This window comes from Scyliorhinus torazame, chromosome 7 (genome assembly GCF_047496885.1).
Source record: "Scyliorhinus torazame isolate Kashiwa2021f chromosome 7, sScyTor2.1, whole genome shotgun sequence".
In the NCBI taxonomy this organism is placed as follows: Eukaryota; Metazoa; Chordata; class Chondrichthyes; order Carcharhiniformes; family Scyliorhinidae; genus Scyliorhinus; species Scyliorhinus torazame.
This window is the reverse complement of record NC_092713.1, coordinates 142765058-142779681: the sequence shown is the minus strand read 5'-3', so window position 1 is coordinate 142779681 and position 14624 is coordinate 142765058. Positions and strand designations below refer to the sequence as shown.

Below are 14624 nucleotides of genomic sequence, written 5' to 3'. Positions count from 1 at the left end.
ATCCCTCTGTGCTCAGGAGTAACTGTATCCTTCTGCTCAGGAGTAGCTGTATACCTCTGTGCTCATGAGTGAGTGTGTACCTCTGTGCACACGGGTAACTGTACCCCTCTGTGCTCAGGAGTAACTGTATCCCTTGCTCAGGCATAACTGTATCTCTCTGTGCTCAGGAGTAACAGTATCCCTCTGTGCTCAGGTGTAACTGTATCCTTCTGCTCAGGAGTAACTGTATCTCTCTGTGCTCACGAGTAACTGCACCCCTCTGTGCTCAGGAGAAACTGTATCCCTCCGTCCTCAGGAGTAACTGTATCCCTCTGCTCAGGAGTAACAGTATCCCTCTGTGCTCAGGAGTAACTGTATCCCTCTGTGCACACGAGTAACTGTATTCCTCTGTGCTCAGGAGAAACTGAATCCCTCTATTCTCCCGGGTAACTGTATCCCTCTGTGCACACGGGTAACTGCACCCTCTGTGCTCACGAGTAACTGTATTCCTCTGTGCTCAGGAGAAACTGAATCCCTCTATTCTCCCGGGTAACTGTATCCCTCTGTGCTCAAGGGTAACTGTATCTCTCTGCTCAGGTTTCATTGTCTCTCTCTGCGCTCTGGAGTAACTGTATCCCTCTGTGCTCAGGAGTAACTGTATCCCTCTGTGCTCAGGAGTAACTGTATCTCTCTGCACTCTGGAGTAACTGTATCCCCCTGTGCTCAGGAGTAACTGAGTAACTGTATCCCTCTGTGCTCAGGAGAAACTGCATCCCTCTGCTCAAAAGCAACTGTATCCCTTGGTGCTCAGGAGTAATTGCATCCCTCTGCTCAAAAGCAACTGTATCCCTTGGTGCTCACGAGTATCTGTGTCCCTCTCTGCTCACGAGCATCTGTGTCCCTCTATGCTCTCGAGCAACTGTATCCCTCTGTGCTCAGGACTAACTGTATCCCTCTGTGCTCAGAAGAAACTGTATCCCTCTGTGCTCAGGACTAACTGTATCCCTCTGTGCTCACGAGCATCTGTGTCCCTCTATGCTCTCGAGTAACTGTATACCTCTGTGCTCAGGAGTAACTGTATCCCTCTGTACTCAGAAGTAACTGTATCCCTCTGTGCTCAGAAGAAACTGTATCCCTCTGTGCTCAAGAGTAACCGTATCCCTCTGTGTTCAAGAATAACCGTATCCCTCTGCTCAGGAGTAATTTAAGCCCTCTGTTCTCTCTGGTAAATGTGTCCCTCTGTGCTCACAAATAACTGTTCCTCTGTGCTCAGGTGTAACTGTACCCCTCTGCTCAGGAGTAACTGTATCCCTCTGTCCTCAAGGGTAACTGTATCTCTCTGCTCAGGTTTAATTGTCTCCCGCTGTCCTGACGAGGAATTATATCTCTCTGTGCTCCGGAGTAACTGTATCTTTGTGTGCCCAGGAGTAACTGTATCCCTCTGTGCTCAGGTGTAACTGTATCCTTCTGCTCAGGAGTAACTGTATCTCTCTGAGCTCACGAGTAACTGTACCCCTCTGTGCTCAGGAGTAACTGTATCCCTCCGTACTCAGGAGTAACTGTATCTCTCTGCTCCGAAGCAACTGTATCCCTCTGTGCTCAGGGGTAACTGTATCTCTCTGTGCTCAGGAGAAACTGTGTACCTCTGTGCTCAGGAGTAACTGTATCTCTCTGCTCAGCAGCAGCTGTATCCCTGTGTGCTCAGGAGTAACTGTATCCCTCGTGCTCAGGAGTAACTATATCCCTCTGTGCTCAAAAGTAACTTTATCTCTTTGCTCAGGACTACCTGTATCCCCCTGTGCTCAGGAATAACTGGATCCCTCTGTGCTCAGGAGTAACTGTACCCCTCTGTGCTCAGGATTAACTGTATCCCTCTGCTCAGGAGTAACTGTATACCTCTGTGCTCAGGAGTAACTGTGTCCCTCTGCTCAGGAGTAACAGTATCACTCTGTGCTCAGGTGTAACTGTATCCTTCTGCTCAGGAGTAACTGTATCTCTCTGTGCTCAGGAGTAACTGTATCCCTCCGTCCTCAGGAGTAACTGTATCTCTCTGCTCAGGAGTAACAGTATCCCTCTGTGCACACGAGTAACTGTATCCCTCTGTGCTCATGAGTAACTGTACCCCTCTGTGCTCACAAGTAACTGTACCTCTCTGTGCTCACGAGTGACTGTCTCCCTCTGTGCTCAGGAGTAACTGTATCACTCTGTGCTCAGAGTAACCATATCCCTCTGTACTCAGGAGTAACTGTATATCTCTGCTCAGGAGTAACTGTTTCCCCCTGTGCTCAGGAGCAACTGTATCCCTCTGTGCGCAAAAGTAATTATGTCCCTCTGTGCTCACGAGCATCTGTGTCCCTCTATGCTCTCGAGCAACTATATCCCTCTATGCTCTCGAGTAACTGTATCCTTCTGTTCTCACGGGTAACTGTATCCCTCTGTGCTCAGGAGTAACTGTATCCCTCTGTGCTCTGGAGTAACTGTATCCCCCTGTGCTCAGGAGTAACTGAGTAACTGTATCCCTCTGTGCTCAGGAGAAACTGCATCCCTCTGCTCAAAAGCAACTGTATCCCTTGGTGCTCAGGAGTAACTGCATCCCTCTGCTCAAAAGCAACTGTATCCCTTGGTGCTCACAAGTATCTGTGTCCCTCTCTGCTCACGAGCATCTGTGTCCCTCTATGCTCTCGAGTAACTGTATCCCTCTGTGCTCAGGACTAACTGTATCCCTCTGTACTCAGAAGAAACTGTATCCCTCTGTGCTCAGGACTAACTGTATCCCTCTGTGCTCAGAAGAAACTGTATCCCTCTGTGCTCAGGACTAACTGTATCCCTCTGTGCTCACGAGCATCTGTGTCCCTCTATGCTCTCGAGTAACTGTATCCCTCTGTACTCAGAAGTAACTGTATCCCTCTGTGCTCAGAAGAAACTGTATCCCTCTGTGCTCAAGAGTAACCGTATCCCTCTGTGTTCAAGAATAACCGTATCCCTCTGCTCAGGAGTAATTTAAGCCCTCTGTTCTCTCTGGTAAATGTGTCCCTCTGTGCTCACAAGTAACTGTTCCTCTGTGCTCAGGTGTAACTGTACCCCTCTGCTCAGGAGTAACTGTATCCCTCTGTCCTCAAGGGTAACTGTATCTCTCTGCTCAGGTTTAACTGTCTCCCGCTGTCCTGACGAGGAACTATATCTCTCTGTGCTCAGCAGTAACTGTATCCCTGTGTGCCCAGGAGTAACTGTATCCCTCTGTGCTCAGGTGTAACTGTATCCTTCTGCTCAGGAGTAACTGTATCTCTCTGTGCTCACGAGTAACTGTACCCCTCTGTGCTCAGGAGTAACTGTATCCCTCCGTACTCAGGAGTAACTGTATCTCTCTGCTCCGAAGCAACTGTATCCCTCTGTGCTCAGGGGTAACTGTATCTCTCTGCTCAGGAGTAACTGTCTACCTCTGTGTTCAGCGGTAACTGTATCTCTCTGCTCAGGAGTAGCTGTATCCCTCTGTGCTCAGGGGTAACTGTATCCCTCTGTGCTCAGGAGTAACTGTATCCCTCTGTGCTCAAAAGTAACTTCATCTCTTTGCTCAGGACTAACTGTATCCCCCTGTGCTCAGGAATAACTGGATCCCCCTGTGCTCATGAGAAAGTGTATACCTCTGTTCTCACGGGTAACTGTACCACTCTGTGCTCAGGAGTAACTGTATCCCTCTGCTCAGGAGTAACTGTATCCCTCTGTGCTCAGGAGTAACTGAATCCCTCTGTGCTCAGGAGTAACTGTTTCCCTCTGTGCTCAGGAGTAACTGTATCCCTCTGTGCTCAGGATTAACTGTATCCCTCTGTTCAGGAGTAACAATATCCCTCTGTGCTCAGGTGTAACTGTATCCTTCTGCGCAGGAGTAACTGTGTCTCTCTGTGCTCACGAGTAACTGTACCCCTCCGTCCTCAGGAGTAACTGTATCTCTCTGCTCAGGAGTAACTGTATCGCTCTGTGCACACGAGTAACTGAGTAACTGTATCCCTCTGTGCTCAGGAGAAACTGCATCCCTCTGCTCAAAAGCAACTGTATCCCTCTGTGCTCAGGAGAAACTGCATCCCTCTGCTCAAAAGCAACTGTATCCCTTGGTGCTCACGAGTATCTGTGTCCCTCTCTGCTCACGAGCATCTGTGTCCCTCTATGCTCTCGAGTAACTGTATCCCTCTGTGCTCAGGACTAACTGTATCCCTCTGTGCTCAGAAGAAACTGTATCCCTCTGTGCTCAGGACTAACTGTATCCCTCTGTGCTCACGAGCATCTGTGTCCCTCTATGCTCTCGAGTAACTGTATCCCTCTGTGCTCAGGACTAACTGTATCCCTCTGTGCTCAGAAGAAACTGTATCCCTCTGTGCTCAGGACTAACTGTATCCCTCTGTGCGCACGAGCATCTGTGTCCCTCTATGCTCTCGAGTAACTGTATACCTCTGTGCTCAGGAGTAACTGTATCCCTCTGTACTCAGAAGTAACTGTATCCCTCTGTACTCAGAAGAAACTGTATCCCTCTGTGCTCAAGAGTAACCGTATCCCTTTGTGTTCAAGAATAACCGTATCCCTCTGCTCAGGAGTAATTTAAGCCCTCTGTTCTCTCTGGTAAATGTGTCCCTCTGTGCTCACAAGTAACTGTTCCTCTGTGCTCAGGTGTAACTGTACCCCTCTGCTCAGGAGTAACTGTATCCCTCTGTCCTCAAGGGTAACTGTATCTCTCTGCTCAGGTTTAACTGTCTCCCGCTGTCCTGACGAGGAACTATATCTCTCTGTGCTCAGGAGTAACTGTATCCCTGTGTGCCCAGGGGTAACTGTATCCCTCTGTGCTCAGGTGTAACTGTATCCTTCTGCTCAGGAGCAACTGTATCTCTCTGTGCTCACGAGTAACTTTACCCCTCTGTGCTCAGGAGTAACTGTATCCCTCCGTACTCAGGAGTAACTGTATCTCTCTGCTCCGAAGCAACTGTATCCCTCTGTGCTCAGGGGTAACTGTATCTCTCTGCTCAGGAGTAACTGTCTACCTCTGTGTTCAGCGGTAACTGTATCTCTCTGCTCAGGAGTAGCTGTATCCCTCTGTGCTCAGGGGTAACTGTATCCCTCTGTGCTCAGGAGTAACTGTATCCCTCTGTGCTCAAAAGTAACTTCATCTCTTTGCTCAGGACTAACTGTATCCCCCTGTGCTCAGGAATAACTGGATCCCCCTGTGCTCATGAGAAAGTGTATACCTCTGTTCTCACGGGTAACTGTACCACTCTGTGCTCAGGAGTAACTGTATCCCTCTGCTCAGGAGTAACTGTATCCCTCTGTGCTCAGGAGTAACTGAATCCCTCTGTGCTCAGGAGTAACTGTTTCCCTCTGTGCTCAGGAGTAACTGTATCCCTCTGTGCTCAGGATTAACTGTATCCCTCTGTTCAGGAGTAACAATATCCCTCTGTGCTCAGGTGTAACTGTATCCTTCTGCGTAGGAGTAACTGTGTCTCTCTGTGCTCACGAGTAACTGTACCCCTCCGTCCTCAGGAGTAACTGTATCTCTCTGCTCAGGAGTAACTGTATCGCTCTGTGCACACGAGTAACTGAGTAACTGTATCCCTCTGTGCTCAGGAGAAACTGCATCCCTCTGCTCAAAAGCAACTGTATCCCTCTGTGCTCAGGAGAAACTGCATCCCTCTGCTCAAAAGCAACTGTATCCCTTGGTGCTCACGAGTATCTGTGTCCCTCTCTGCTCACGAGCATCTGTGTCCCTCTATGCTCTCGAGTAACTGTATCCCTCTGTGCTCAGGACTAACTGTATCCCTCTGTGCTCAGAAGAAACTGTATCCCTCTGTGCTCAGGACTAACTGTATCCCTCTGTGCTCACGAGCATCTGTGTCCCTCTATGCTCTCGAGTAACTGTATCCCTCTGTGCTCAGGACTAACTGTATCCCTCTGTGCTCAGAAGAAACTGTATCCCTCTGTGCTCAGGACTAACTGTATCCCTCTGTGCGCACGAGCATCTGTGTCCCTCTATGCTCTCGAGTAACTGTATCCCTCTGTGCTCAGGAGTAACTGTATCCCTCTGTACTCAGAAGTAACTGTATCCCTCTGTACTCAGAAGAAACTGTATCCCTCTGTGCTCAAGAGTAACCGTATCCCTTTGTGTTCAAGAATAACCGTATCCCTCTGCTCAGGAGTAATTTAAGCCCTCTGTTCTCTCTGGTAAATGTGTCCCTCTGTGCTCACAAGTAACTGTTCCTCTGTGCTCAGGTGTAACTGTACCCCTCTGCTCAGGAGTAACTGTATCCCTCTGTCCTCAAGGGTAACTGTATCTCTCTGCTCAGGTTTAATTGTCTCCCGCTGTCCTGACGAGGAACTATATCTCTCTGTGCTCAGGAGTAACTGTATCCCTGTGTGCCCAGGGGTAACTGTATCCCTCTGTGCTCAGGTGTAACTGTATCCTTCTGCTCAGGAGTAACTGTATCTCTCTGTGCTCACGAGTAACTTTACCCCTCTGTGCTCAGGAGTAACTGTATCCCTCCGTACTCAGGAGTAACTGTATCTCTCTGCTCCGAAGCAACTGTATCCCTCTGTGCTCAGGGGTAACTGTATCTCTCTGCTCAGGAGTAACTGTCTACCTCTGTGCTCAGGGGTAACTGTATCCCTCTGCTCAGGAGTAGCTGTATCCCTCTGTGCTCAGGGGTAACTGTATCCCTCTGTGCTCAGGAGTAACTGTATCCCTCTGTGCTCAAAAGTAACTTCATCTCTTTGCTCAGGACTAACTGTATCCCCCTGTGCTCAGGAATAACTGGATCCCCCTGTGCTCATGAGAAAGTGTATACCTCTGTTCTCACGGGTAACTGTACCACTCTGTGCTCAGGAGTAACTGTATCCCTCTGCTTAGGAGTAACTGTATCCCTCTGTGCTCAGGAGTAACTGAATCCCTCTGTGCTCAGGGGTAACTGTTTCCCTCTGTGCTCAGGAGTAACTGTATCCCTCTGTGCTCAGGATTAACTGTATCCCTCTGTTCAGGAGTAACAATATCCCTCTGTGCTCAGGTGTAACTGTATCCTTCTGCGTAGGAGTAACTGTGTCTCTCTGTGCTCACGAGTAACTGTACCCCTCTGTGCTCAGGAGTAACTGTATCCCTCCGTCCTCAGGAGTAACTGTATCTCTCTGCTCAGGAGTAACTTTATCGCTCTGTGCACACGAGTAACTGCACCCTCTGTGCTCAGGAGTAACTGTATCCCTCTGTGCTAAGGAGTAACTGTACCTCTCTGCTCAGAAGTAACAGTATCCCTCTGTGCTCAGGAGTAACTGCACCCTCTGTGCTCACGAGTAACTGTACCTCTCTGTGCTCACCAGTAACTGTATCCCTCTGTGCTCAGGAGTAACTGTATCACTCTGTGCTCAGAGTAACCGTATCCCTCTGTACTCAAGTGTAACTGTATATCTCTGCTCATGAGTATCTGTATCTCTCTGTGCTCAGGAGTAACTGTATCCCTCTGTGCACAGGAGTATCTGTGTCGCTCTGTGCTCGGGAGCAACTGTATTCTTCTGCTCAAAAATAACTGAATCCCTCTGTGCTCACGAGTATCTGTGTCCCTCTGTACTCACGAGTAACTGTACCTCTCTGTGCTCACCAGTAACTGTACCCCTCTGTGCTCACGAGTAACTGTACCTCTCTGTGCTCAGGAGTAACTGTATCACTCTGTGCTCAGAGTAACCGTATCCCTCTGTACTCAAGTGTAACTGTATATCTCTGCTCAGGAGTAACTGTATCCCTCTGTTCTCAGGAGTAAATGTTTCCCTCTGTGCTCAGGAGCAACTGTATCCCTCTGTGTGCAAAAGTAACTATATCCCTCTGTGCTCACGAGCATCTGTGTCCCTCTATGCTCTCGAGTAACTGTATCCCTCTGTGCTCTCTGGGAACTGTGTCCCTCTGTGCTCACAAGTAACTGTTCCTCTGTGCACAGGTGTAACTGTCCCCCTCTGCTTAGGAGTAACTGTATCCCTCTGCTTAATGTTATGTGTCCGCGTTTAGAGAACCCCAAAGTGTTTCATGGAGTTCAACCGACCCACAACTTTTAATAGATTGTGGTGTGGGAAGCACACGGCGTACTCTCCAGGTGTGATACAGCAATTATGGACAAATGGTGTTAAAAACAAAACCAGGGGCGAGATTCTCCTTCCCCCCCCCCCCGGGGCCGGGTCGGAGAATCGCCGGGGGCTGGCGTGAATCCCGCCCCCACCGGTTGGCGGGGGCGGGAATCGCGCCGCGTCGGTTGGCGGGCCCACCCCCGCGATTCTCTGGCCCGGATGGGCCGAAGTCCCGCTGCTAGGATGTCTGTCCCGCTGGCGTGGATTAAACCACCTACCTTACCGGCGGGACAAGGCGGCGCATGCGGGCTCCGGGGTCTTGGGGGGGGCGTGGGGTGATCTGGCCCCGGGGGGTGCCCCCACGGTGGCCTGGCCCGCGATCGGGGCCCACGGATCCGTGGGCGGGTCTGTGCCGTGGGGCACTCTTTTCCTTCCGCCTTCACCACCATCTCCACCACGGCGGAGGTGGAAGAGACTCCCTCCACAGCGCATGCGCGGGGATGCCGTGAGCGGCCGCTAACGCTCCCGCGCATGCGCCGCCCGGCAATGTCATTTACACGCCAGCTGGCGGGGCGGAAATCAGTCCGGCGCGGGCCTAGCCCCTCAAGGTTAGGGCTAGGCCCCCCAAGATGCGGAGGATTATGCACCTTTGGGGCGGCGCGATGCCCGACTGATTTGCACCATTTTTGGCGCCGGTCGGCGGACATCGTGCCGATACCGGAGAATTTCGCCCAATGTTTATTCTATGAACTCAATTTAACCTTTAAAAAAACAAACATTGAATATCTTAGCACCCATTACTTCAAAGATAACCCCAAAAGACTACAACACTAAATAATCCTTCAAACTGTTCCTTTAAACATCCAAAAGACTTCAAAACCTTCAAAAACAGACGTGAGGTTACATTCAATATATTTATAGTCTTTGGATTTGCAGACATCAACAGACCAGTTCTGTGTTTTCTTCCTGCAGCTCTCAGCAAAACACACAAACACTCCCAGCTTTCTCCTCAAACTGAAACCAAAAGCAGAAGTGAGCTCAGCTCCCCCCAACCTCTGACATCACTTCAGTAATATGATCAGCTCCATTTCTTAAAGATACATTGCTTAAACATCCATTTCTTAAATGTAGTCTCACCTGACATTAGGAGTAACTGTATCCGTCTCTGCTCAGGAGTAACTGTATCGCTCTGTGCTCAGGAGGAACTGTATCCCTCTGCTGAAGAGTAACTGTTTCCCTCTGTACTCAGAGTAACTGTATCCCGTTGTGCTCACAAGTAACTTCATCCCTCTGTGCTCAAAATTAACTGTATCCCTCTGCTCAGGAGTAACTGTATCCCTCTGCTCAGGAGTAACTGTATCCCTCTGTTCTCAGGAGTAACTATATCCCTCTGTGCTCAAGAGTAACTGTATCCCTCTGCTCAGAGTAACTATATCCCTCTATGCTCAGGAGTAACTGTATCCCTCTGTGCTCAGGAGTAACTGTATTCCTCTGGTCAGGAGGAACTGTATCACTTTGTGCTCAGGAGTAACTGTATCACTCTGCCCATGAGTAACTGTATCCCTCTTTGCTCAAGAGTAACCGTATCCCTCTTTGCTCAAAAGTAACCATATCCCTCTGCTCAGGAGTAACTGTATCCCTCTGTGCTCTCTGGTAACTGTGTCCCTCTGTGCTCAGGAGTAACTGTATCCCTCTGTGCTCAAGAATAACCGTATCCCTCTGCTCAGCAGTAACTGTATCCCTCTGTATTGAAGTGTAACTGTACCTCTCAGGAATAACTGTATCTTTCTGCTCAGTTGTAACTGTACCCTCTCTCTGTATTGAGGTGGAACTGTATTTCTTCCTGTGCTCAGGCGGAACTGTACCTCTCTCTGTCAGGGTGTAAATGTAGCTCTCTCTGTGTGACATGTAACTGTCCTCTCTCTGTCGAAGTGTAACTGTAACTCTCTCTATGTCAATGTGTAATTATACCTCTCTCTGTGTCGAGATGTAAAAGTACCTCTCTCCGTGTTGAAGTGAAACTATGTACGTCTCTGTGCCAATGTGTAACCGTATCTCTCTTTGTGATCAGGAACCTTACTTCTCTCAGTGGTGAGGCGTAACAGTACCTCTGTATGTTGAGGTGTAAATGTTCCTCTCTCTGTGCCGAGGTGTATCTATAGCTCGCTCTGTGCCGAGGTATAACTGTCCCTCTCTGTCTAGGTGTAACTGTGTTCCTCTCTGTGTCGAGGTGTAACTGTATCTTTCTCTGTGACACGGTCCTAGTGTTCTTTGTATTGCGAAATTCAGGATGGTTGGTGTAGTGTTCACAAAGACCACAAAATAGCTTGAACTGGAACAAAGCTATAAATTTATTAACACTACTAATTTTGATTTGACATGTACTCCTGAAGAATACACAGTTGATTATCAACATATAAACTACACTCATCTACAACTAATTTTTATACTGTTATAAACTATGATCTGCTCTTACTCACAATATTTATACTTCTGTCTGTCTATAGCTAACTTCTCCACTTCCAACTCCCCAAGGCTTTGCATCAATGCCTTATATACTTGTAACTGTAGCTCCCTCTAGTGGGTACTCTAGACATTTCATTAAGCCTTGCAGTTCTTACAGTTATGATAATACCACAGCGGTGTAACTGTATCCCGCTGGCTGTGTCACAATGTAACTGTATCCCTCCAGCCATGTCACAGTGTAACTGTATCTCTCTGGCTCTGTCACAGTGTAACTGTATCCCTCTGGCTCTGTCACGGTTTAACTGTATCCCTCTGGCTGCGTTGTTGTGTAACTATATCCCTCTGGCTGTGTCACGATAGAACTGTATCCCTCTGGCGGTGTAACTGTTTCCCTCTGGCTATGTCATGGTGTAACTGCATCTCTCTGGCTGTGTCACCGCATAACAGTATCCCTCTGGCTGTGTCATGGTGTAACTGCATCCCTCTGGCTGTGTCATGGTGTAACTGTATCCCTCTGGCTGTGTCATGGTGTAACTGTATCCCTCTGGCTGTTTTGTGGTGTAACTGTATCCCTCTGGCTGTGTTGTGGTGTAACTGTATCCCTCTGGCTGTGTCGTGGTGTAACTGTATCCCTCTGGCTGTGTCATGGTGTAACTGTATCCCTCTGGCTGTGTTGTGGTGTAACTGTATCCCTCTGGCTGTGTTGTGGTGTAACTGTATCCCTCTGGCTGTGTTGTGGTGTAACTGTATCCCTCTGGCTGTGTCATGGTGTAACTGCAGCTCTCTGGCTGTGTCACGGTGTAACTGTATCCCTTTGGCTGTGTCGCAGTGTAATTGTATCCCTCTGGTTGTGTCGGGGTGTAACTGTCTCCTCTGGCTGTGTCGGGGTGTTACAGTATCCCTCTGGCTGTGTCGGGGTGTAATGGTAACCCTCTGAATGTGTCGCGGTGTAACTGTATCCCTCTGGCTGTGTCAGGGTGTGACAGTAACCGTCTGGCTGTGTCGTGGTATAACTGTATCACTAAATGTTTGTCTGTGTTCATGTTTGCAGTTCCAAAATATACATGGCTGATCTGGAATCGGCACTTTACTACTCTCTCAATGTGGAGGTGCAAATACAACAGGAGCTGTCAGGAAAGACCCTCACTGCTCTGAAACATTTCATTGGCGTGCTCACAAAGGTTAGTTAGACAGTGAGTTTGGGTATGATTCACAGGGGTATGAACTATATCAAATTCAACAGTACTTCTGAGCAAAGCAATAAAAAGGTCACTCAAACAGCCAAATGCTGGTTGAAGGGATCCTTTTAAAACTAGCTCTGGCATGAATCTAATCTCTTCATAATACTTCACATTGCTTCCTTAGTCTGGCTGCTACTTATGAGAGTGCCATTATAGTGGATCTGTTACATTTTTAGAAATCTTGGAATGAAAAATGCTTCACGGGGCTGAATGTGACTGTTGGGATTTTGTAATGCAGTGGCACTTTGCAAAGGGATTGCTTTCAGCAGCGAATGTGTTCCTTACGAGATTATGATGTGGAGTTTCTGCTTGTTCATCACTATGCTACTGTATAAGGTTCCCAATTGTACAGCAGGGTAAGGGCTGCTGTATAAGTATGAAGGTTACATTAATTCTATTAGGACTACTGACTGTGTAATGATAATAAGTTTCAAAGAAAGGGAGGATGAATATCGCTGAATGAGACATGCTGAGCCCCATACTGTGACTTTCAGTTCAATAACAGAGTTGAATATGAGTAAAATGTACCCCAATATTTTTGTCCAGATAACAATGACACGTTTCACACTATTAATATTGAATCTGCATTATAAATTGATACAATGCCATTACTTCCTGTTTGTCACGTCATACTTCCTTGCGTCGCATGCACTTCATTTAAGTTCCATTTTCTCCAAACAACAATTTAAAAAAATCAGAATTCAAAGCGAGCGACTGTACAAGTCAAAAGTAAGCAAATCAGGAACAAGTCAAACATAAGGATTGACCAAAATCTAGAAGTGAAGCAAAAATTAAATTGAACAAAGCAACTTTGGGTAGAGGGGGAAAAAACCCAGCTGTTCAGGATTTCCTTTTGTCTGCTGACAGGGGACTCCAAATAAGGTTTAAGACAGAATGAAAACATGCACAAGGTTAAGACTCTCATGGCAGCCAAATTAAAGTGCCTTGAATATTATCCTCGGTGTCTCTGATTGCCTTCACAGTTCAATCGGTGCAAATTTGAGTTTGTATTTGCTGCTCCTGGAAAGTGATTTTACCTCAAATTATTTGAAAAGGAGCTGAGTCATTGGTTCACAGAGATCTAAACTATTGAACTTTTAGATATGTGTGGAAGAAAATCCAGGAAACATTTTTAAAGGAAAGAAAACTGACCGTTGCGAGCTTTTCTTTTTGTTGTTGTCGTAAACCCCAGATCATTGAAAGTAGCTGGCAGAATACTACTTGTTTAGATTTGAAGACTATTTTTAAATGGTGGTCTGACAATAGAATATATTCTTCAACTTCTATGAGGGAACTTTTGTTTCTCTAGTTTCCTGTTTGTTACAGCAGTCAGGGTTTGTTCCAGAGGAAGCGCCGATATTTTCTTTTACTGAAAACTTGGAAACAACTATTGTTCTTTCAGGAGTATTCATTTAGTAGGCTGTTTTCACATTCTTAGGACGGTCCAAAACCGTTTCCAGCCAATTAACTACTTTGAGATGAAGTTATAGTTGTTTGCGCTGGTTAAAAGCGGCAATCATTAATCATTTTCCAGAGTTCTATTGAATACTTTCACCCAACAGACAATCCAATTTCTCATTAGCCAGAACAGCTTGCTCTTTCTAATGAGCAATGCCACTGGAGGTTCTGTGGCAGTGATTAAGAACGGATTTTCTTGTTCAGATCTTCCTCCCATTACAGGGGTGACCGCTGCTGGACTTGGGACTGTTAAATCAGGGCTTTCCGCCCTGCTTGTCTTCCCCTCACTATATGACACTGCAGTATATTATCAAATCACTGCGTCATGAAATGACCCCTTCTGCCTTTGAATTGTTGCACATTACGTTACATGTGCTGAAGTAGCCAGTGATTTTGGTACATCGCGTGATCGTGCTTCCCGGTGTGGTACAGCTGGATCCGTGACTGCTCCACCACCACTACCCGCCACCCGAGGAATGGCAGACCGGGTGGACAGCTGATCTTTTCAGAGACTAACCTGCATCCTGACCCTTTGTGCTCGTTCCCTTTGCCACGAGGGCAGTGAACCGCTCTGCAGGCCAACATTCAAGATGACTTGCTCTTCTGGAGCAACAGCATCAGTGATAATCACAGGCAGCGCCATAATGTACAAGTTAGTATCCAAGTGGCAGTGATTGAGTCTTGTGGACTGAGGAGGAGGTTGATGACCAACAAAACAGCATCTGAGCCACTAATTAATTTACTACCATATGGCCACAGCCGCCAAAATGCCTTACCCTCGACCCCCACTCCTATAGTATATTGCTGTGTAAAAGGAAGCCATTCAGCCCATCATGACTTTTAAAAAAATATATTTTTATTCTCCACCTTTTTCACATTTTCTCCCAAATTTACACCCACCAACAATAAATAATAATCAGGAACAAATATGTCAATCCCCACATCAATAACAACAATCCCATCCTCCCACCAAGCCCCAAACATTTGCCCGCATGTTCACATAAATAAATGACAAAAAGGAATCAGAAATCACCCATAATCACCATTAGCACACACAGTCCCCCTCTCTCCAACGCTCCCCCCCCCCCCCAACTAATGTTCGATGTTATCCAGTTCTTGAAAGTGCACAATGAATAATGCCCATGAATTGTAGAACCCCTTCCATACTTCCCCTCAGTTCAAACTTAACCTTTTCAAGAGTCAAGAATTCCAACAGGTCCCCCCGCCACGCCAGGGCACAGGGTGGAGAGGCTGCCCTCCAACCCATCAGGATTCACCTTTGGGCGATCCACGAGGCGAAGGCTACAACATCTGCCTCCGCACTCGTTTCCAACCCCGGCTGGTCTGACACGCCGAATATGGCCTCCCGGGGGCCCGGGTCCAGTTTCACGTGCACCACTT

The 14624-nt window shown here is 47.6% G+C and overlaps 1 protein-coding gene across 1 annotated transcript in view; it reads left to right on the top strand.

Annotated features, from left to right (window-relative positions):
• qsox1 (quiescin Q6 sulfhydryl oxidase 1) overlaps nucleotides 1-14624 on the top strand; it is a 226042-nt gene that overhangs the window by 107638 nt on the left and 103780 nt on the right. The window contains exon 8 of the mRNA XM_072511606.1: nucleotides 11576-11705. Within this exon, the coding sequence (XP_072367707.1) occupies nucleotides 11576-11705 (130 nt within the window). The remainder of the gene's footprint in view (nucleotides 1-11575; nucleotides 11706-14624) is intronic.